The sequence below is a fragment of the Ailuropoda melanoleuca genome, chromosome 8 (genome assembly GCF_002007445.2).
Source record: "Ailuropoda melanoleuca isolate Jingjing chromosome 8, ASM200744v2, whole genome shotgun sequence".
NCBI lineage: Eukaryota > Metazoa > Chordata > Mammalia > Carnivora > Ursidae > Ailuropoda > Ailuropoda melanoleuca.
In genome coordinates, this window is record NC_048225.1 from 83,912,575 (window position 1) to 83,937,658 (window position 25,084).

General features: G+C 34.8%; 1 protein-coding gene across 2 annotated transcripts in view; it reads right to left on the reverse strand.

Annotated features, from left to right (window-relative positions):
* The window catches only part of HMCN1 (hemicentin 1), a 477,641-nt gene that overhangs the window by 114,921 nt on the left and 337,636 nt on the right, over window positions 1–25,084 (reverse strand). For both annotated transcript variants that reach the window (XM_034666795.1, XM_034666794.1), the window contains exons 47-54: window positions 23,107–23,220; window positions 22,452–22,538; window positions 12,621–12,812; window positions 9,645–9,818; window positions 8,271–8,384; window positions 7,278–7,423; window positions 2,951–3,101; window positions 1,432–1,626 (exon numbers count right to left, since the gene is read on the reverse strand). In XM_034666795.1, the coding sequence (XP_034522686.1) occupies window positions 1,432–1,626; window positions 2,951–3,101; window positions 7,278–7,423; window positions 8,271–8,384; window positions 9,645–9,818; window positions 12,621–12,812; window positions 22,452–22,538; window positions 23,107–23,220 (1,173 nt within the window). The remainder of the gene's footprint in view (window positions 1–1,431; window positions 1,627–2,950; window positions 3,102–7,277; window positions 7,424–8,270; window positions 8,385–9,644; window positions 9,819–12,620; window positions 12,813–22,451; window positions 22,539–23,106; window positions 23,221–25,084) is intronic.

The window sequence follows — 25,084 nt, forward strand, 5'->3', positions numbered from 1 at the left end:
CCTGGGTGGCACAGCGATTAAGCATCTGCCTTCGGCTCAGGGCATGATCCCGGTGTTATGGGATCGAGCCCCGCATCAGGCTCCTCTGCTATGAGCCTGCTTCTTCCTCTCCCACTCCCCCTGCTTGTGTTCCCTCTCTCTCTGGCTGTCTCTATCTCTGTTGAATAAATAAATAAAATCTTTAAAAAAAATTTTTTTTCACTTATGTTTACCAATTATTTATATTTCACTTCGCTTGTTTTATTTTATTTTTTATTTTTTTAAAGATTTTATTTATTTATTTGACAGAGATAGAGACAGTCAGCGAGAGAGGGAACACAAGCAGGGGGAGTGGGAGAGGAAGAAGCAGGCTCATAGCGGAGGAGCCTGATGCGGGGCTCGATCCCATAACGCAGGGATCACGCCCTGAGCCGAAGGCAGACGCTTAACCGCTGTGCCACCCAGGCGCCCCCACTTTGCTTATTTTATCTCTTAATATATAATTCACTTGTTTAGCTCATATATATATTTATATATTTATTTATATAAAAAACCTTTTTCTGAACTATTTGAGAATAAGTTGGAAACACGGTGTCTCTTTACCCTAAATATATATAAATCTGTCTTTCATAAGGACAAGAATAATCCCTCATATAACTATAGTACAGTGATCAAAATCAGGAAGTTTAACAACAACACAGAACTACTAATGAATCCATAGTCCATATTCAAATTTTATTATTGTTACAATCTTTTATAAATATTTTCCCCTAAGCCTAGATCCAGTTTCGGATCACAATCACAACATTTAGCTGTCATTTGCATTTAGCCACCTTTAAAAATTTTTTTTCAAGATATCTCGTATTTAATTGAAATCCAATTTACACACCATGAAATATGCTGACCGTAGGTGTACAACTTAGTAAATTTTGACAAGCCCATTTGATATTTGTTAAAATTAAATAGAAGCTTTGAAAAGATTATGATTCCACAACAATTTAAATATCTCCTTTTCTACCGATAAACCATGTGACAACTCAAATATTTGAAACTAATAATCATAACTATTGATTTATGATAAATGTATTTCATAAAGTGAATAGCAACTATTTGTAAACGTATTTTAGAATTTATCATTAATAATGTATAGAAACCAAACTGATGATCTCATCACACTATTAGAGAAATGGAGCCTCATGGAAGCCAAAGGACTTCTTAAGTTGATAGAATGATCCTGTATAGATCTGAAAATTACCTAAGGTATTCCAGCCTATAGTCAAATTCTCAGCCTAGACACTTGGCTCAAAGCTACACAGATACTAGTGGCATTTGGCAGCCTCTGTCAGTTAAATTACATGGCCAGAAAGCTGATCAATTCAACTGGTCTAATAAATGGGGAGAAACACATTTGGCAGAGACTCAGATTTTCACCCTGTTCATAGTGATCTTTACCTGGTAGAATCAACACTCTGTCACTTGAGGTCAGAGGACGGCCATCTTTATACCATGTCAGCGTAGGAGGCGGAGCAGCATTTGTTTCACAGTAAAGAGAAATGGGATTGTTGATAATCACATCCTTGGCTTTGCCACTCCTGCCAGTATCCAGCATGTTTCCTATTTCCCAGAGCTTCTGAAAACTTGGAGGAACTATGGAGGAAAGACATGACAGTTTAGACACATGTGAATGCTAGCATTAATTAAACAAAGATCTTGGCTGTATTTTCACAAGAATGATGTGTAAATGTAATAAATCAGACAATGTGAAAATATTTTCAAGTACTTATAAACCTACCAACTCTAGCCCTGAGCCAAACAATGTAGTAGACGGAAGTCAGCATTGGTTTTCATGTGGAAGAACAAGAAATATGGGGCTCAAAATGCCATGCTCATGTTTTGCTCTCCCTGTTAAAGATCTCTAGCTCTTAGAAGATGAAGGGGTCTATTCTCAGGGATGAACCTACTCTAATATGGATGGCTAAGGAACATGATCATAGCAGGGAAAACTAAATTTTGAGGAATCATTCAAAACTTCGGGCTCAACGGAGAGCACCTGCCAATGATTTGTCTTGAGCCTCTAAGAAGGTTAAAGAAGTTATGCAATCACAGGATTAATAACTCCATTTGCAAAAATAATAGGACATTCTCAAACATTTCTGAGGGACAAACATGAACTTTCGAGAAGGCAATTTTCCTGCACATCAAAAGCATTAAAAAAGGGAATAACACATGACCTAAAATTTCTACTACTAGCAACTTACGAGAAACCACAGATGTGCAGAAGTTTTATGTATAAAGATGTTCAGTGAAGCATTACCCAAGTAGTGAAAACTTGGAAACAACCTAGACATTCAACAATAGGAATCTAGTTAAATATATATGTTAATACTCAACTGATAAATACAGTTATTAAAAAGCATGTTTTAAAAAGCATATATAAAAGCATGAAAGTAACAGTATCAACAACATTAATACCAGGTACCACTTCTTAAACATTTTGCTAAGAGTTTTACACACTTTACGTTATTTAGTACTCACCACAACTTCACAAAGCATTAATTTTAAAAGCAAGGAAACCAAGGCTTAAAATATTTAGGTAACTTGCCCAACTCAGAAAGTTTGTAGGACCTGAGTCATCATTTAATTTCACATCTGACCACTTTAAATTATGTACTTTACTTTCTTACCTTCCAGGTAAACACTATCAAAAAAGCCTTCATAATAAAAAGTTAGGGGAAGCTAATGTAATAGAAAAGTCTGTATCATGTGATCCCAATTTGTAAATGAAGAATACTTTACAAAAATATATCAGAAGGAAACATAAAAATAGCAGAAGTAACCCTGAATGATGGATTATTTTCTTCTTTGTCAACAGAAAAAAAGGTATTTAAAATAAACCAAGTCAAGTCTCTTTTTCATTGTTTTGACAGATCATATAAACTGAATTACACACAATAAGTATATTTATTATTACCTTGTATATTCACATCAAAATCCAATTCATCTTCACCTGCAATATTAGATGCTACACAAGTATACCGTCCAGTATCTGATATCTGAGCCTCCTTTATTTGAAGTGTGTGTCCACTTGCAGCAATATTGACATGATCATCTGATTTAAGGGGCTGTGATTCAATTAAATAATGTTACCTTGAAGTACACTAATAAATCATCTAAAAGATCATACAGTTTATACTTTTTAGGATTTTTTTTAATAAATAAAAATAAAATTATATTTGAAATACTCAAGACAATAATTGAATTAATTTAGTTTGATTAAACTTTTTTGAGTAATCATATTTTTATTTATTGAAAATAATGCTCATATACTTTACATCTGTGCCAGTATTTCTGGGTGGTACATTTATATACCAAATATATAAATGCATATTTTATGATAAAAAACATTCTTAGGTACCATATCCATTTATCCATGTTGGAAAAAATTATTTGCAGCTGATCCCATAGTGTACTACAATTCTGTAGAAAATACTAGAGTTTTTAAATGAAAGATTGAGGGCATTAACAGTCTGATTTGATATAAATATCACTATTGTTCATTCAGAAACATCATTACTTCATAAATGGAAAAATTTTAACCTAGAGATATTTATATTACAATGTTTGATTTAAAGTGTTACTATACTTAATGGCACATTAACTTACAGATATTGGTATTATGATGTTTTATTAATAACATTACCTACACTTAATAGGACATTTCTCATCTTTTTTTTTTTTTTTTGCCTCACAACTTGTTTATTTTGTGGATAAAATTCTTCTTTTCCTTTTCTTTTTCTTTCTTTTTTTTAATATATAATAATGTTTTTTTATTATATTATGTTAGTCACCATACAGTACATCCCTGGTTTTTGATGTAAAGTTCGATGATTCATTAGTTGCATATAACACCCAGTGCACCATGCAATACGTGCCCTCCTTAATACCCATCACCAGCCTATCCCATTCCCCCACCGCCCTCCCCTCTGAAGCCCTCGGTTTGAAACATTCCCATTTACACGAAGTTCCCCTTATTCCTTGAAGATCTTAGCTCCTGGTTCACTGTCATTCCTTCTAATGATACTTTTCTCATAATTCTTGCTGATTTCAACACCCATGTAGACATTCATCCAATGCTGTGTGCTCTTAGCTCCTTGACCTCCTCTCCTCTAATTTTCTGTCCCCAATCCTCTCAGCCCCTCAACCAGAAAGTCATCCTAGGCTTTATAATTACCAAGAACCACATCTCTTTATAATCTCACTTTCAAGTTCTCACTCTCTGACCACCACCTCCTAGCTCTCTAACACTCTAGCATCCCAATTCCAGGAAATTTTGGTCCTATAATCCAAGGACCCTGTTCACTGCCACTCACTCTCCTTGTGACCCAGAGAAGGTCCATTATGACAACTGCTCCTTGCATAAACCCTCGATTCCTCTTGCCCTCTTTCCCTTTATTTTATTCTCCTGGCAAAACTCTAGCCTGGTTAATACCAGTCTGTCCATTCTGAACATCTTCTGGTCTATTCAAAGACATTCTTCCAGCAACTATGTCCTCTGACACCTGTATCATCATCAACTGATTTCTTTCCACTGGATGATTTCAATCTGCATACAATATACTGTAATTTTCCCCATTAAAAAAAAAAAAAACAAAACTCTTTACAGTGCAGCCTACCTTTACATTTTTCTACTCTCCTTTATAGCTGATGGCTTTAAAATGTTTGCTACATTTGCTGTATCTGTTTCCTTCCATCTTTTCTTGAATATACTCCAATAAGACTTTTACCATCTCTACTTGACCAAATGCCATTGTCAAAGGCACCAACAACATCCATATTGATGTATTTACTGGTCAATTCTCAGTTTTTATTTTACTTGATCAGTGGTATTAAACACAGTTTAAGTTGTTTTTATTTTGAAAACCTTTTTTTCCCCTACCTTTTGGGACACTTCACTCTCTGCCCCACAACCTCTAAATGCCGGAGTCCTCCAGGGCTTAATCCTCAGACCTCTTATCTTTCTATCTAAACCCACTCTCCTATTGCTCTCATGCAAAATCTTGGACTCATCATTGTCTCACAGTTTTCCCTTGCATCCTGCTACCACTTTTGTCCAAGCAACTACCATCTCTCTCCTGGATCATTGAAATAAATTCTTATCTGGACCCTCTCTATCTTCTCTCAAAAGAGAAGCCAATGGAATACTCTTAAAACCGTAAGTCAGATCATATCATGCTTGTGTTCAAAAATTTCCAGTAGCTTCCTATCAGAATAAAGGCCAACTGGTTTACAAGGCAGTGTGATCAGCCTCCCCATTAATCTTTTGCTCACAACTTCTGTGTTCCCATGGATCACTGCACAGCAGCCAAAGTACCTTGGTGCCTTTGTCCACGCTATTCTCTCTACTTTAGAATATCTTCCCCTCAGGTATTTTGTGTCTGCTTTCTTCATTTTCTTTGAGTTTCTACTCAAATATCACCTCATTAGTGAGGCCTTCCCTACATAAATAAGAGATCATACTACCACGCTCACTATTCCTCTTCCTAACTGAGTTTTCAGCATAACATTTACGCCATCTGGCACATTATATGTTGCACTGGTTTGTTTAGTTTTTGTCTCCCCAAACTTTGCACGAGGAGAGATATTTGTCTGTTTCCTTCATAGCTGTATCCCCTGCACTTAAAATAGTGTCCAGCAAATAACATGTGCTTAATAAATAATTTGGGAATTAATAAACCATTATTAATGTTATATCACTTACAAAAAATAATATAATTTAAATTTTCTATGCTAAAAGAAAAACTTCAGGGCATGAATAAATAGAACTCAAAAATTCTACTAAAACTTATTGTGGCTAACACGGCCAATATGTTTGGTGGATTTTCTCAAAAAGTACTGTTTCACTGGAGTAGTGCTGCTTATCTGAAGAATGAAAGAAGAAAGGATTCGGAAAATAAGCAAAAACTAGGTTTTTTGTTTTTTGGTTTTTTTTTGGTACTCATTTTAGAGAACCAATCTAAAAGCCTGAAAAATTTAGCCGTTTAACTAAAGCATCATAATTGGATCAATTTCAGAGTCTGGATTTGAAACTATAATTTAAACATTCATTATGATATTTTAAAAAAAAAGTCTCATTCCTGGCACAATTCTAGTCTTTAGCCAATTTTTATGTGTGTATGTGTTTGTGTGTATGTGTGTGCATGTGTAGTAACTAAGAGGAATAAAATACATTCTAGGTGAAATAAAAAATAAAATAATAAGATTTCAGAAGAGAATGGGATTAGCTGTTTCTAAGCAAACCCATATAGAATTGATACTGTACAGTGAAGTGTACTTGTAGTCAGAAAAGAAACTGTAAACAGAACATGGTGGGAGTTCCATATTTTTCCTTTTGCAATGGTTTCCAGATGAAACTTGCTTACTTTATAAGAGATGATTTTTTTTTCTAGCTGCCAGTGTTGCAAAATCTCTGTGATCTGAAAAAAATAAAGCTATATCTTTCTGCATCTTAAATCATAACTCTGACCTGAACTTCTGCAGCTGGAATTTAACTAGCCATTTGGTTGATTATGCGTACAACAGGACAAATAGTGCCTTAGTTTTGCCACATCTGCATTAAGCAGAGTGTTAACAGCAGCCCAAAAAAAATGAGTCTATTTTGGTGTAAAAATACTAGCACATATACCTTTAAAACATGAATGGAAGGAAATAAGGATGTATGGTCTGAAATTCAGATCACATAATTGAAGGATGTGCCTTTTATTTAAAGCTTCTTGTTGCCCTCAGTTAATTGAATTGGGTACTTAATCACCACATTTAGCTATTTTTTCTTCCTCTTGGAATATAAAACGTTACCTTTTATAAAAGAATTAAAGGTGTTAAGAGAAAATTCTGAATAAACTCAGTACCCATGTTATATCTATCATTTTAATCTGGCTTAGTTCTGTGTTTCTTTTCTACAAAGTTTGCTTACTCCACAGAATGCAAAAGCCACAGAATGCAAAACTGTTCCTCAATGGGAAGGTGGCTGGATTTTCATACATGATTGCTAATGTCCACAAAAACAATCCTTCAAACTTTCCAGTGATGGAATCATGTTAAGATTGTTGAACATGGTTCAAGTTTCTTTGCAGTTTTCTATTCTAGGAGCATGGTATTGTGCTAGCTATAAGGTGACATTGATTCTCTGAGTTACTTGTGTTTGTATTTTTTTCTTTTCTTTTCTTTCTTTTTTTTTTTTTAATTTAACTGATGATTTTTGTTTTCTGGAAACTATTAGCAAAGGAGAAAATGTGACTGGCCTGTCCATCCTTGTACCAGCTGAGAGAGGCAGAAGGAATCGCATAAGCTTCACATTCCAAAGTCAGGGTATTGTTGACTTTGATCTTCACTTCTTTAGGGGAAAGACCTGGCCCCAGTAGGTCCCCTTTATTGATGATGGGTGGAACTGCATAAAAAACAAATATTTGTAGAGTTAAACATTGGTTCTTTGAAATACATGGACTATCATGGAAATCACACTAAGGAATACTTAAGAAAACAAGGAAATAACTGAGTGTTTGCTTTGTTCCCCTTTCACCATGGACCCAAGTTAACATCCTGTGAAAGGGTAGTGCTCAGATACAGAATGTGAAGGGAAGCAGCTTTCTCCCTTTATCATTTTAATACTGCCAAGGAGACTATTGTCCTCCACAGAACAGCTACTTTCATTTTTCCATGTCCCCAGAAAAAGCCCAAGCATGACCTATAAAATGCATTTTCTCAGTCATTAAAGGAACTGATTCAAAGAACAAAGACAATCAGAAAGATGCTCTTCCTTTTTAAAAAACAAAACCAAAACCAAAATCCTGAAATGTAGGTCCTATTAGTGGTAGTATTCACTTTGCTTTTTATGTATGGGTCAATGTACAGTGGATCAGCTCAAAGTCACTGATGAACTCATCTTAGGCTGTTGATTAGGACATATATACTTAAATAACAGTTTTGTGCACTGAAGTATTATAACCCAGCCCAGGGATTTTCCAGAAGGAAAAACAAAGAAATGTAAGGAAGTGCCACTGACAAGTTCTCCAATAAGAGGTTACTGAGCAGATTGAATGGGGTCTTCACACCTTTAAGCAATTGAGGACATGGGTACAATGCTTAATATGACTTCCATCTTAATGAAGCAAGCTGCATAAACAACAAACTTTAATGATGAGTACAAATAATTATGAACCCATAATAAAAAACAAGATCGAAAAAGTTAGAGAACTTGAGGAAAATATGAAATGTAGTTTTCTTTTAGGACTTACTGTAGACCTTTACTTCATAGTGCTTTATCATTTCCCCCGCCTCATTAGTGGCTACACAAGAGTATCTTCCAGCATTGTTCTCCTGTGCATTTAGGATCTGCAGAGTCCTACCTCCTGAAAAATCATGGAACATCAAAGAATCTCTGAAGTCACAGTGGCAACAGAGTATGCACAAAACACCAGGGTTTTTAGTTCTCACTATTAACATACTTCTTTTTTCTATGTGCCAATTCTATAACAGATATTTGACACAAGACAAGCTACAATATAGACGGACATTGCATGGTGGGCAAGGAGTCAGTAAGTCCTCAATGATCCTCTAGGATACTGACTCTCATGCTCATCTTGACCCTCCCATGTCTCTGTACATACTCTGGCTAAGGTCTTTATTTCATTCTCTTCCTAGATAGATCTTTTGCCTTGGTCATCTTCTCTTCATCTACTTGGGCTATCAGTAGAGACTGATCTTGCTAAAACTCAGTTTGCATTATGGTACGCTTCTCCTTAAAAATCTAAAATATAGAGTCTAAAATATAAAGTCAAAACTCTTTAGTCCAGGCATTCAAAATATGATTCCAATGTGCCTTCCTGACCTTTTCTCCCCTCTCTCCCATACACAATATCCCCACTCAAGTGGGAGGTGAGAGTCTACATATTATTACTTGCAACTAGATAGGCCTTTGTACATCTATGTGCCTTTCACTTTGTACCTTTACCACACTAGTCATCCTGATGGATCTGAAATTACTCAACTCCAACAAAATTCTACACCTTTCTTTAAGGGCTGCCTCAAGTTCCAACTGCAACAAAGCATTTCCTGACCACGTCAACCGTTAGTAGTCATTCCATCTTTTGAATTTTTATAAAATTTGTCACTATCTCATTTATCAAATGCCATGACTATTCATAAGTCACGTTGTTAATTAACTTTTACACATATTATTTCCCTTCCACATAAAACTGTAAATTTCTTAAAGCCAGTGATAATACTTTTAAATTCTTTCTACTTTCATACATTTTATCAAGTGTTAAAGAGAAATAAATAAGCTCTCTCAATCTAAATACCAATTCGCCTTGTGGTTCAATTCAACAAGAAATGAATTTCTACTCTTTTTTGTATTCCACATTGTATTTTATCAATTAATAGCATTGTGGTATTTATTTATTTGCCTTTTATTTCGATATTTAATTGGTCTTTCAAGAAGTAATTTTACTTTAGATTATAAGATATATATAAATAATTAATAAAATTAAAATGGCAGTAGAATAGCATAACTAAGACATAAGTACTTTTATAAAAAATAACCAATGACTCTTTTTCTACAATAGTAGATGGCACAAATATATATTGTGCATCTAAAGTAAAACAGTTACCTGGAAGAATTCGAATATTTCTGTTGGATTCTAAAGGTGTTCCATCCTTGAACCAGGTGATAGTGGCTGGAGGATATGAATAAGCTTCACAAACCAAAGATGTGGGGCTGTTAAGGATAACGGTGACATCTTCAGGGCCACCATCACTATCAACACCAGCAATTGTAGGAGATACTGAAATAGATTTAAAATGTGATTAAAGAAATATGTTTAGAAATTTCCTATTTGTGAATTTCTAAATTTCACTATACTTACTTGTGTAATTCTATTTCCTAACAATTCCAGAAATAATTGATTATGTTCTTATTCTACATGAAAGGAATGATAACTTCAAAATGGAATAATGGAGGAGATGGCACACAGTAGGAATTATAATGCAGCATAGTAGTGCAAAATGAGAACTCTGGTGCAGGATACATGGAAGCATAGCATCCAATCCAATCTGAGTGGGTGGTGTGAGGACTCTCATAAGGGAAGCCCTCCTAAAGGAAAAGATTTCAAAGTGAGCTTTAAAGAATGAGTGGTGGTTAGCAAGTGAAAGAAGGGAGACTAATAGGAAGAAGGAGCATATTGGGTGCAGAGTAGTATAAACAATGAGGGGCAAGCAGGGAATATATTGAGGATAGATTCAAGGGGGTCAGTGTTGGAAGCAGGGGTAATGGAGACAGGTCCATTTATTCCACACAAGATAATGAGGGACTGAATTAAAGGAAGGCATAAAGAGGGAGGAGTGACTACAGAAAAATTTAGAAAGTCAATTGGTAGGACTTGATGATAGAATTTGGGGGCTAAGGAAAACCAAAGTCAAAGATGACTTCTAGTTTTCTTGCTTGGGAATGTAGGTAAACTACAGTGAAGCAATATAAATAGAAAATATGGAAAGATTTGCTCATTTTGGAAGGGAAGATAGTTTGTTCTGTTCTGAGTATCTTGAATTTAAAGTGCTCATGAGAATTCCAGCTAGAAATATCCAATGAGCAACTGTATATAGAAATCTAAACTTGGGAGAAAGATCTGGTTTACAGGTATGGATTTAAAAATTAACCAGTCTATAGGAGATAATAATTAAACCTCTGTGAATTAAGCTTATTATTTGAAGACAATATCTAGAGTAAAATAAGCAGTGAAGTAAGGACAAAATGATAAGGTACCTAGTGTTTGAGGGATGGATTATGGAGAAGTCCATAAAAGAGAGAGAAAAGGAGCAACCAAAGGTGTGCAAGGATAATGAGAGAAGAACACTGTCAAGGAAAAAGTAATAAATAATGTCTAAAACATTAAGAAAGGACTGAGAAATATTTATTGGATCAAGCAACAGGATAATCTTTGACACAACAGCATGAAGCATGGCATGGAGAAAAGCCCATTTTAGTGGGACAAGAAGTATAGACAGGGAATGGTTACAACATGAAGTGATGGAGACAGAAGAAGGTGAAGCTGTAGGTAAGGTGGATGGTGGGAATGACTGACATACCAGTGATACAGGGTTAGGGACATAAGTGTCAGTAGCAACTGTGAACAAGAACTCATCCTCTGGGAAAAGTAAGGGTAAAAACCCTGAATTATGGCTGAGTAGACTGCAAGTTGCAAATGCACACACTTAAACAGCCTCAACTTTATGAAGATGGTGGAAAAGAAGTCTGATTCAGATCCTGCAGTCTCAATGAATGAGGGAGAATGACAAGAAACAGGGAAGTAACTAGGAAGTGGGGATTGGAGGGTGTAGTCAGCATGACTTGGGATACTTGGGATAAAGAATAATGATCTTCACTGGAGAGAGCTTCAGGAAGCTCTTAGGAAGAGTCAGATTTCAATTACAGCAAGGAGCTGGAGAGAATACTAAAACAGGTTTCCAGAGAGGACAGAGTATAGGATTTGGACATGAGTTAGTGTTGGGAAGTGAATCAGTGGTGTAAGGAAGAAGGCATGAGGAACTTAAAGCTCTAAGAGAAGCAGTAAATGAACTGCAGAAATGGAGAGGAAATCCAGGGCTGAGCACTTGCCTTTCATACACTGATGGGTGTGAGGGAGCACAGGTGTCTTAGTAGGCAACTGGCTCATGAACTCCCATTCATACTTACCCATTATCTCTTATTCAGTGCTCTGTCAGGGGCTGGGGCTAAATCCTTTACAAGGTAAAGGGGTCTGCTTTTTGGAGTTTATTTTTTATATATTATCAATATATACTGTTCATTTGACACTTATACATTATCCATTATTTTAATTTTACTTGCACACATATCTCTTCTACTTAATTAGACTGTAAGCTACCTGAGGACAGTATCTTATATGGCAGGTTCCTAAGTATAGGACTATGCATCCCCAAAAAAGTCTGAGTAATATCTACAAAAACAAATAAACAAAAATTGCAAAACACTGCATACTCAAATGTAGGTCAGTTGATTCTAGTAGAATGAAAAGTATTTTGATATTAGTAATTAAATATAATACACTTAGGTGGTACATTTTAAATTTCAGGATATGAGCAGAAATTAAAAATCTATTTTAATGTCATGCCTGAGACATAAGCATAACTTTGATGTTGCAATAACTGAATGTATAGCTATTTCATAATTCCTAGTCCACAAAGACTATAATATGGACAACTACCAATAACTGTACCAGTAAGAAATGATAAAATACATCAGATTGAGCCCCTCATACTGTTGACCTGTTTCTCTTTGACAAGCATACATTTACCTTTTTCCACTGCTTTTTTAACATCTGTCTTATTCACAGTTGTGTCTCTAGCACTAAACACAGTTCCTGGAACGTAGGTGGTATTATTCCAAATGTAACGAATAAATTTATAAATGAATGAATTAATTAAAGAAAAACAGCAAATGTACACAAGCACTAGTCCTCCTTAAATAATGAAATTCTATGGCAGAAACATTAAAAAGAAAAAGAAAAGAAGGTAATTCAGCAGACAGTCATGTCTGAGTCTTCAAGATTTGAGGCAATGCTTGTACGTACCCAACACATTAAGACTGAAACTTTTGCTCTTGTCACCGGCTGTATTGGAAGCCAAACATACATATCTTCCAGTATGTGACACTTGGGCATTGATAATTTTAAGAAAACGGCCACCAGACATAATGTGATGGGTGTCATCTTCTTGGAGGAGCTGTCCATCTTTGTGCCATGTAATTTCTGGTACTGGAGTCCCTGTAACAAAAAGCCATTTCTCAGAGACGGCTAATAATTACATGCCTACAAATGATGACAAAAAGAAGCATGTTCACTCATTTTCCTTTTAAGTATCACAATTGTAAAATAATGTAGTAACCATACATCTTAAAATAAATTTCTAAACATAATTTATAATAACAACCATGCCATAATTTTTAAAATTTATAGATTACAAGCCATTTTCAAGTGAAGATTAGTTTGGTCTATAAGTGAAAAATTCCAAATTAACCTTTGTGTTTAATTAAATAGTAAAATATACTTTTAAAAAATGGGACATGCATTTTTATTAAAATTATTACTCACAAATACTTCTGCATTCATATTAAATTTTTAAAGCTTTTATATTTTGAAAGGAAGCTATGAAAAAGGAAAAACCTTGAATTAAACAATTCAACAGATACTTTCAGTTTATACCAGGATTCTAGCATACATATGTAATAGGTAAATAGAGATATAAATATAGTAATTATTCCTTTAATATATAGCCTATGGAGAAAGATATTTTTGTTTTAACATGAGATTTACATTAAATATTAATTTTTAGGTTGTTCAAATAATTAAAAAAAATTAAAACCATTAAAGCAAGTTCTGCTAGAAAAAACACTAGGATAATATATTAAAATTGGAAGTCTTGGCCATCAACCATGGAGCCTGTTCTATAGCCCTACCCAGGCAGGGAAGCAAATTTGCAGGCCTGCCCAACTGCTGAAATATAGCACCCAGTCCCACCTGATGAGGAAGCCTAACCAGAGAATCCAGGCAACCACAGGGCCTATCGTACAGCTGCACTCAGTCAAGAAACCTAGTGAGTAGTACTATACAACTGTTTCCAGCCAACATTAATCCCTCCCTGCTAACCTCAGAGTTCAGGCAGCGGCCTTAACCAAACAGAGAGCCTAGGAGCAAGCCCCATCTGTAAGGATGCTACCAGATGACCCATACAGAACACCAAGCTGCAGTGACTAATGAATGACTGTCTTTGACAAAGTGAACCTATAAAGACTAGAAAAGGAGATCCCTTACTCAAATCTGCAGATACCAATGCAAGGAATCAGGTAAAAAAAGACACCATCAAAGGAAACTAATTAAACTCCAATAATGACCCCAAAGAAATGGAAATCTGTGAACTAACTGTCTGACAAAGAATTCAGAATAATCCTCTCAAAGATGTCTGGTGAACTAGAAGAAAACAGACGACTAAACAAAATTAAGAAAATGGTGTATGAACAAAGAAAGAGAAACCATCAAAACAAACAGAATTCCCAGAGCTGAAGAATACAGTGATTGACTTAAAGAATTCAAAAGAGAGCTTTAACAGCAGACTCAACTAAGAAGAAAAAAAGAATTAGTGAGCTAGAGGATAGGTCATTAAAATGATCCAGTTGGAAGAGAAAGGAAGGAAGGAAGGAACGAAGGAAGGAAGGAAGGAAGGAAGGAAGGAAGGAAGGAAGGAAGGAAGAAAGGAGGAGGGAAGGAAGGAAGGAAAAGATAAAGAAAGAAAAGAGAAAAAAGAAAAAGAAAAAAACAGTAAAGGAAGCCTGTAAGATTTATGGAATACAATCAACACAAACAATATACATACACATTATGGGAATCCTAGAAGGACAAGAGACAGAGAAAAGGACAGAAAATATATTTAGAGTAATAATGGCTAAAAACTTCCCAAACATAGGGAGCGAAATGGACATCCAGATTCATGAGGCCCAAAGGACCCCAAATTGGTTGAACTTGAAAAGGGCCACACTGAGACACATTATAACTATATTTTCAAAAGTCAAAGACAAAGACAGAATTTGAAAGTAGCAAGAGAAAAGTGTATTACATACAAGGAAACCCCCACAAGACTTTAGGCTGATTTTTCAAAAATAAGGCCTACTTTGTATGCCAGGAAAGAATAGGATAATATTTTCAACATATTAAAAGAAAAAGAAGCTTTCAACCAAGACTAATATAGCTGGCAAAGTAGGGGGGAAAGACAAAGATTTTCCTGAACAAAGAAAAGCTGAGGGAGTTCATCATCACTAGACCTGCCTTATAAGAAATGTTAAGGACATTCTCAAGTGGAAATACAAGGACAATAATTAATGTTGAAAAACATGAATGTTTGTATAAAATTCGCTGGTAATGGTAAATATGTAATTAAAGTCATATTCTCTGTTATTGTAATAGTGGTGTGTAATTCACTTAAAACTCTAGTTTAAAAGTTAGAAAGTAAATGTATTTAAAATAACCATAACTGCAATAATTTGTTATTGGATACATGTAAAAAATATAAAAACTGCCACATCAATAACTAAAATGTGAGAGGGAGAGAAGTAAAAATGTAAAATTATGTATACTATCAGAGTAAAGTTGTTATCAGCCTCAAATAAGATATAAGATATTTTATGTAGGCTTCATGGCAAAGAAAAACTATAATAGTCACACAAAAGATTATGACAGAGTCAAAGCATACTGCTACTAAAAAGTCATCAAATCACAAAAGGAGAAAGAGAAGAGGCAAGGCATAAAGGATCTACAAAACAATCAGAAAATAATGAACAAAGGCAATAGTAAGTCCTTACTTATCAATAATTACTTTAACAGAAATGGATTAAATTCTCCAATCAAAAGACAGAGAATGAATGCATTAAAAAAAAACAAGATTCACTAATATGCTGCCTATAAGAGAGTCACTTTAGCTTCAACGATATACATAGACTGAGAGTGAAGGGATGTAAAAATATATCTCAAGCAAATGGCTCCCAAAAGAGAGCAGGAATAGCTGCATTTATTTCAGACAAAATAAACGTTGAGCAAAAAATCGTCAAAAGAGACAAAGAAGGTTATTATGCAATGATAAAAGGGTCAGTCCTCAAGAAGGTATAATAAATGTAAATATCTATGCATCCAACATTGGAGCAACTAAATATGTAAAACAAATACTAACAGAACTAAAGGAAGAAATAAACAGCAATACAATAGCAGTTGGGAATCTTAATACCTACTCTCAACAATAGAAAGATCATCCAGACAAGAATCTATAAAAAAACCCAGAGGATTTGAACAGCCATACCAACCAAATAGACCTAACAGACATATATAAAACATTCTATCCAACAGCGGCAGAATACACATTCTTTTCAAGCACACATAGAACATTATCTAGATATATTATATGTTAGACCACAGAAAAAGTCTTAACAAATTTAAGATGATTAAAAGATATAGGGTGTCTTTCCTTATCACAATGGTAAAAAAGTACAATTCAAAGCAGGAGGAAAGCTGGAAAATTCACAAATACATAGGAATTAAACAATACACTTTTGAACAACCAATGGATTAAAGAGGAAATCTAAAGGGAAATGAAAAAGTACCTTAGGACAAATTTAAATGGAAACACAAAATTCCAAAATTTATAGTATGCAGCAAATGTAGTTTTAAGATGGAAGCTTATATTAAAAACTGCATACATAGAAAAAAGAAAGAAATAAACAACCTAACTTTACACACCTCAAGGAACCAGGGAAAAAAAAAGTACAAACTACAACCAAAGTTAGCAGAAGGAAGGAAATAATAAAGATTAGAACAGAACTAAATGAAGAACAGGAAAACAAGAGAATAGAAAAGATTAAACAAAATTAAGAACTGGTTTTTTGGAGAGATAAACAAAATTGAGAAGTGTTTAGCTCAACTAAGAATGATAGAGAGAAGATGCAAATAAATAAAATTATAAATGAAAGAGAAGACATTACAACTGATACCATAGAAATACAAAGGATTGTAAGAGAGAACTATTAATATTATAGCCCACAAATTTGACCACCTAGAGGAAATGAATAAATTCATGAAAACATAGAATCTGTGAAGACTATTGAACAGGCTAATAATTAGTAAGGAGACTGACTTCATAATAAAAAATCTCACAACAAAGAAAAGCAGAGGATCAGATGGTTTTACTGGTGAATTTTACCAAACATTTAAAGAAGAATTAACAGCAATTCTTCTGAAACTCTCAAAAAATTGAAGACTTGGAAATATACCCAAACCATTTTACAAGGCCAGCACTACCTTTATACCAAAACCTGGTAAGGACACCAAAGGAAAAAAAAAACTACAGGCCAATATTCTTGAATAATATAGATGCAAAAAACGTTCTCAACAAAATACTAGCAAACTGAATTCAATGTCAAATTAAAAGGAATGTACACCATAATCAAGTGGGCTTCATCCCTGAGATGCCAAAATGGTTTGACATATACAAATCAATAAATATAATACATCACATTAATAAAGGATTAAAATTATATGCTAATCCAGCTACATGCAAAAGAATGAAACTGGACCAGTTTCTTACACCATAAACACAAATAAATTCAAAATGGATTAAAGACCTAAATGTGAGACCTGAAACCATAATACTTCTAGGAAAAAAACATGGGCAGCAATTTCTTTGACATCAGTCATAGAAACATTTTTCTAGATATGTCTCCTCAGGCAAAGGAAACAAAAGCAAAATTAAACTATTGGAACTACACCAAAATAAAAAGCTTTTGCAAAGTGAAGGAAATCATCAACAAAACAAAAAGACAACCTACTGAGTGGGACAAGATACTTGTGAATGATATGCCCGAGAAGGAGTTATTGTCCAAAATATATAAAGAATGTATACAACTCAACAACCCTCAAAACAAATAATCCAATTAAAAAATGGTCAGAGGACATGAATAGACACTTTTCCAAAGAAGACAAACAGATGACCAATAGACACGTGTAAAGATACAACATCACTAATCATCAAGGAAATGCAAATCAAAACCACAAAAGATATTACTTCACACCTGTTAAAATGGCTAAAACCAAAAACACAAGAAACAGTGTTGGCAAGGATGTAGAGAAAGAGGAACCCTCATGCACTTATCAGAGGGAAAAAGGAGCCCTTGTGCACTGGTGCAGCCAGTGTGGAAAACAGTATGAAGTTTTCTCAAAAAATAAAAAAATAGAATTATCTTATGATCTAGTAATTCCACTACTGGGTATTTACCCAAAGAAAACAAGAACACTAATTCAAAAAAATATATGCACACCCATGTTCATTGAAGCATTATTTACAATAGCCAAGGTATGGAAATGACCCAAGTGCTCATCCATAGATGAAGGGATAAAGAAGATGTGATATAGCTATACACAACGGAATACTACTCAGCCATAAAAAAGAATTAAATCTTGCCATTTGCAACAACATGGATAGATCTAAGTAAAATAAGTCAGTCAGAGAAAGACAAATACCATATAATTTCATTCATACGTGGAATTTAAGAAATAAAACAAATGAACAAAGAAAAAAGAGACAAACCAAGACACAGACTATTAAATACAGAAAACTGGTGGTTGTCAGAGGGGAGGTTAGTAGGGTAATAGGTGAAATAGGTGAAGGGGATTAAGAGCACACTTATCATGATGAGCACTGAGTAAGGTACAGAACTATTGAATCACTATATTGTACACCTGAAACTAATAGCACTGTATATTAATTGAAACTAGATAAAAATCATATACTCATTTCAATAGATGTAGAAAAAGCACCTGACAAAATTAAACATCCATTCATGATAAAGACTCTCAATAAATTGCATATAGAAGGAACATTCCTCAACATAATAAAAGCAATACATGACAATCCACAGCTAACATTATACTCGGTGGTAAAAGATTGCTTGCTTTTCCTCTAAGATCAATATGAAGGCGCCCACTCTCATCATTTGTGTTCAACATAGTAGTACTGGAAGTCCTAGCTAGAACAGTTTGATTCATCAGGGAAGAAAAGAAAAGAAAAAAGAGAAGAGAAGAGAAGAGAAGAGAAGAGAAGAGAAGAGAAGAGAAGAGAAAAGAAGAAAGAAATGTATCAGAGTCAGAAAGGGAGAATTAAAATTGCCTCTATTTGCAGATGACATGTTTTTATATATAAAAAGTTCTAAAGATAATTGGGTGATGGCCATTAAGGAGGGCAGGTGATGTAATGAGCATTGAGTATTATATAAGACTGATGAATCATTGAACTCTACCTCTGAAACAAATAACAAACTATATGTTAATTAATTGAATTTAAACAAAATATATATATGTAAAAGGAAGGGAGGAAGGAAGGAAGGAAGAAAGAAAGAAAGAAAGAAAGAAAGAAAGAAAGAAAGAAAGAAAGAAAGAAATGCAAATGACCACTTGCTAGAACCTTCATATCTGAGAATTAATAGAAGTCCTGGATTCAAAGAAAGTGCTAGGTCTGGAAGGAAGGCTACTTACTGTATCTCTGTCTAGTTCGTTTCACCAGGAGTATAAGCTCCATGAGGGCAGGGATTTTATCTGCTTTGTTCACTACTGTATGCCCCACATATTAAATCAAATAAATATTTTTCAAATGAATAAATGAATGAACAAATCTAAAAAAAAGACTCCACCAAAAACCTGTTAGATCTAAGTAATAAATTCCGTAAAGTTTCAGGATACAAAATAAACATACAAAAATCACCAGCATTTCTATACACTAACAACAGATTATTTGAAAAATAAATAAAGAAAACAATAATATACTTAGGAATAAATCTAACCAAGGAGGTGAAAGTTATTTACACGGAAAACTATAAGACATTGATGAAAGAAGTTGAAAAAGACATGAATAAATGCAAAGATATCCTTCCTATATTCAGAGATTGGAAGAATTAGTATTGTTAAAATGTCCATTTACAGATTCAAAACCATTTATAGATTCAATGTACTCAAAAGCGATTTATAGATTCAATGCACTCAGTATGAAGATTCTAATGCTTTTTTTTTTTTTATAGAAATAGAAAAAAACAGTCCTAAAATTCATCTGGCCCCAAAAGACCCCAAACAGCCAAAGCAATTCTGAGAAAGAACAAAGATGGGGACATCAAACTTCCTGATTCCAAACTATATTACAAACCTAAGGTAATCCAAACAGTATGGCATTGGCCTTGAAAAAAGACACATAGACCAATGGAACAGTATTATGAGCAAAGAAATAGGGGCGCCCAGGTGGTGCAGTCGTTGAGCATCTGCCTTTGGCTCAGGGCGTGATCCCAGCGTTCTGGGATCGAGCCCCACATCAGGCTCTTCTGCTGGGAGCCTGCTTCTTCCTCTCCCCACTCCCCCTGCTTGTGTTCCCTCTCTCGCTGGCTGTCTCTCTCTGTCAAATAAATAAATAAAATCTAAAAAAAAAAAAAAAAGAAATAAACCCATGCATATATGGCCAACTAATATGGATAAGAGATCCAAGAATAGTCGATAAAAAAAGATAGTCTCTTCAATAAATGGCATTGGAAAAACTAGATAGTCACATGCAAAAGAATAAAACTAGACCCCTGTCTTATACCACTCACAAAAATTAACTTGAAATGGATTAATGACTTAAATATAAGACTGGAATCATAGGGGCCCCTGGGTGGCTCAGTCGTTAAGAGTCTGCCTTTGGCTCAGGGCGTGATCCCAGGGTCCTGGGATAGAGCCCCACATCAGGCTCCTCTGCTGGGAGCCTGCTTCTTCTCTCCCACTCCCCTTGCTTGTGTTCCCTCTTTCGCTGGCTGTCTCTCTCTCTCTGCCAAATAAATAAATAGAATCTTTAAAAAAAAAAAAAGAAGGAAAGTCTGTCATAAAAAAAAGATTGGAATCATAAACTCCCAGAAGAAAGCACAGGGGCATCAGTCTGAGAAATGATTTCTTGGATATGACACTAAAAGCACAAGCAAAAATAGTAAAAATAAACAAGTGGGAGTACATGAAACGAAAAAGCTTCTGCCCAGAAAAAGAAATCATCAACAAAATAAAAAGGCAACCTATGGAAGGGGAGAAAATATTTGCATACCATGTATCTGATAAGGGGTTAATATCCAAACTATATAAGGAACTTAACTCAATAGCAAAAAATCAAATAATATAATTTAAAAATTGGCAAAGGACTAGAATAGACATTTTCCCAAAGAAGACATCCAGATGGCAAACAGGTACATGAAAAGATGCTCAACATACTATCATTGGAAAATGCAAATAAAACCAGAATGAGATATCACCCATACATGTTAGAATGGCTATTCTAAAAAAGACAAGAGATAACAAATGTTGGTGAAAATGAAGAGAACCCTCGTGCACTGTTAGTGGGAATGCAAATTGGCATAGCTCCTATGGAAAACAGTATGGAGATCTCGAAAAATAAAAATAGAACTACCACATGATTCAGTAATTCCCTTCTGGGCATATATTCAAAAAGAATGAAATCACTATCTTGAAAAGATATCTGCACTACGATGTTCACTGCAGCATTATTCAAAATAATTTAAATAGAAAACAACCCAAGTGTCCACTAACAGGTGAATGGATACAAGAAAATACACACACATGCGCACACACACACACACACGGGAATGTCATTCAGCCATAAAAAAGAAGGAAATCCTCCCATTTGCAACAGCATGGCTGAACCTTGAGGGCATTAACCTAAGTGAAAAAGGCAGAGAAAACAAATACTGTATGATCTCATTTATATGTGTGACTTGATAAAATCAAAACTCATAGCAGCCAAGAAAAGATTGGTACTTTCCAGAGACAGAGGAGGGGTGGGGAGAAATGGCTGAAGGTGCTCAGAAGATATAAACTTCCAGTTACAAGATAAGTAAGTTCTGGGGCTATAGTGTAGAGCATGGTAACTACAGCTAACAATACGGTATTATATATTTGAAAGCTGCTAAGAGAATCAATCTTAAAAGTTTTCATCACATGAAAAAATTATAACTATGTGAGATGATGAATGTTTAAACTTATTCTGGTGCTCATTTTGAAATATAGACATTCATATGTATATAAGAGGTACGTATAATCATTATGTTGTACACCTTAAACTTACACAATGTTCTATGTCAATTATATCTCAATAAAACTAAGAGAAAAAATAAAGAAGAAATAACTGAAAACCAAATGCCAATGTAAAAACAAACAAACAAACTGGAAGCCTCAAGGCGAGGATGCTATAAAATTTAGGCAGCTGGTCCCAATGTTGTTATTTACCATATCATTTCTAGGGGAAAAAAAGCAGGTTAAGTAATAGCATATAACACACTCTTTCTATCTGCCTTGCTTAAAATAGAAACGTTTCCTTGCTTACTTAAATTTATTGCTCATGCAAGGCATATAAACTGTGAAATAAACTAATCAAATCTTCCCTAAAACACTGGCTTTCTATAAAATGTTATGTGCTACTCCCATTGCTATTTTTAAACTCCAAGGCCATCTTTACTAAAAACAAACAAACAAACAAAAAACCTAAAGACAGCAACAACAACAAACCAGATTTGATAATGTCCTCTTAAGATTCACTTACTTTCATTACAATAACACACTGCGTCACTGGTAAAGAGGGTAAAATCTATCCGTGTAGGAGAGTATTCTTATTTCCACAGAATGTGAGAAATCTCCTCCTACACTTCCACTGGCTCTACTCAACTAGAATTCAATTTCAAATGCTTATTATAGTAGTTTGACTTTTTTCAACTGATTAAGATATATAGTGGAGGCAATAAATAATCAGTGAGTGGAGAACAGCAGAAGTACAAGAGCTAAGTCCCTTACCTGTCACTTCACAAGTCAGTGTAACACTCTGTTTCTCTTTTACCTTCACATCTTCCAATGTACTTTCACCCACAATGTGAGGTGGCACTAAAGAAAAAAAATTAAATGAAGAAAAAGACAGAAAAAGTAAGCAACAATTCTAAGAGCAGGGGTGTTATTCTATAGGCATCTATGTTTACATTTGTATTAAGCTATAATCTTTAAAACAAACCTCCAAATTATCATTATTTGTTTACTAGCATAATGTCATAAAACTATTTTGATCAATTCTAAGATATAAAATTATATGTCATGAATTCAATTATAATGAATTTTATTGTAGCAGAAGTTATAAAGTCTGGATAAAAATGTCAACAAGTTAATAAGAACATCTGTTAGACATTTATTTCTCCCACCATAACTCTGATAAGTATTCACGTTAAACAAGATATCAGAGTCTGAACAACTGTGAACTGAAAAGACACAGCATTTCAGCCATTTTAATCCAACTGATGACATCCAAATTATTCCAACATTGAATTAGTGCCAAGAGTGTCAGTCCAGGGGCCAAAGAAAACATAAATGTGAGATCAAGCTATAGATAAATTTTAACTACATCCAGAATATAGTAAGCCAATTAGATTGTTTTACTAGATATTGAAAATTACAAAAATACCTAATACTGAAAGTCCAAAGATTTTTCTTTCTTCACCAGCTGCATTCCTTACAACACAAGTATACTGGCCAGCATCTTCTATTCTGGTCTGCATCAACCGCAGAGTCCTGCCTCCTGGAGAAGCAAACCAAGATGACTCAAAAAGAAATCTGTAACTTTACAAATTGGCCAAAAAATGCTCAATTTAGGTAAAATTCAGTCAATATGCTTCAAAGGCCTTTAACATTCATTAATATCAAGCTTTTAAAAAATCTTATGCTTTAAGCCATTATGAAGGAGAAAAGATAATTCAGAAGAATTTTCTGGATCAATGGCTAAAAAAATAAATACAATGCTAGGTGACAACAAACAAGAAATGGAGTTTCAGAGTCGTGATGTTAGAACATAATCTTAAGAGGCAAATATATACAAAGATTTATTTATTTATTTATTTGAAAGACAGAGATAGAGAGCATGAGCAGAAGGGGCAGGAAGAGGGAGAGAGAATCTCAAGCAGACTCCGCACTCAGTGTGGAGCCTGACATGAGGATCGATCTCATGACCCTGAGATCATGACCTGGTCCAAAACTAAGAGTCCGACACCTAAATGACTGTACCACCCACGTGCCCAAAAGGCAAGTTTATTTTAATACAGAGAAGAGTTGAGAGACACCATTATAGGTAGAGTAGGGATATGGATATAGAGTAGAAAGTAGATGTGAGTTTTGTACTTAAAGGAGAGCAGGTGGAGCAAATGCAGAGAGATGAGGCTAGCTGGAGTAATGGCTGGTGGATGGCCAGATTCTGTGGGCCCTTGAATGCTATGTTAAGGAATCTGGCCTTTATGGTGTTCACTAAAACTATGGAAGTGTGTAAACAAAAAAAAAAAGAAAGGTCACGATGCGATTTGTGCTTTAGAAAGACAACTGACAGAATGTTTAAGAAAAGATTCCCAGTTTGCCGCTGGGCATCTGAAATGGGAATGTGAGAAAGAGGTCTACACCAGCAACCCAGATTGGGATGACATCAGCACAGAAGGAATGGGAGAAACCCTGAAGACCAACTACTGGTTTTCATGGAATCCTAGAATTATTTAGATCAAAGTCCCCTTTGGGAACGGGTAGGGGGGTCCCCTTGATTCGCTTGTGCATATCTGCTTTTTTACTTTTTATATTTTGAACTTCTATGTAATGAAGGTTGCCCTACTTCATCCAAGAAATGCTTGTAGACTGAGAGGGCAACTCTGATATGCTGAAGGGTGGGATTTGGAAAGAAACTCCACTGAAGGACAAAGACGAGGCAGCAAACGGGACTGAAACAGCCTGCAGAAGACGTGCAGGCACTGAGAGAGTCTTTGAGACCATTTGAGAAGTCAATTCTCAGAAAAAAAAAGTAAATCCTGTCTTAGATTTCATAATACTTTTCTACCTGGTATATTTTTGCTTTGTACACTGAATTGGAACTAAAACAACTGAAATGGTTAAACACGAAGTTTTCATGTGACTATTCACCTGGCTCTGGATTCATCAGGAATGTCCATCTGCTTTCTGTTTTTATAAACACAACAAGCTGTCACTGAGCTTTTTCTAGAAGCAACCTCCCATCTTCAACTGTTTGAAAGGTGAACTCAGTAGTAACTTATTTACATAAACAAAGCTGATTACCAGAATTCAATCTTTTTCTTCCCCAACTGAATTTAAATAAGGAAAATTAAATACAGAAATTATCTAAACACATCAAAAAACTTGTGTTAGTTAGGCAAGGATTCAAGCACTCACTGCTTCTTCAGGTTAGTGAGACCATAATATGATTCCAGTTGAGAGATCTTAGATCAGTACAGCTGTTATGAGTTACTGCTAGCTCCGCAAACCTCAGCCTCCTGTCTCATGATCTTTCTCTTGTTTTCTGGTCCTCTCACTTAATCCAGTGAAAAACAACAACAAAAGGATCTGACAGTAAGTTATACTTAAATGGAGATGTTTCTTGTATCTATTAAATT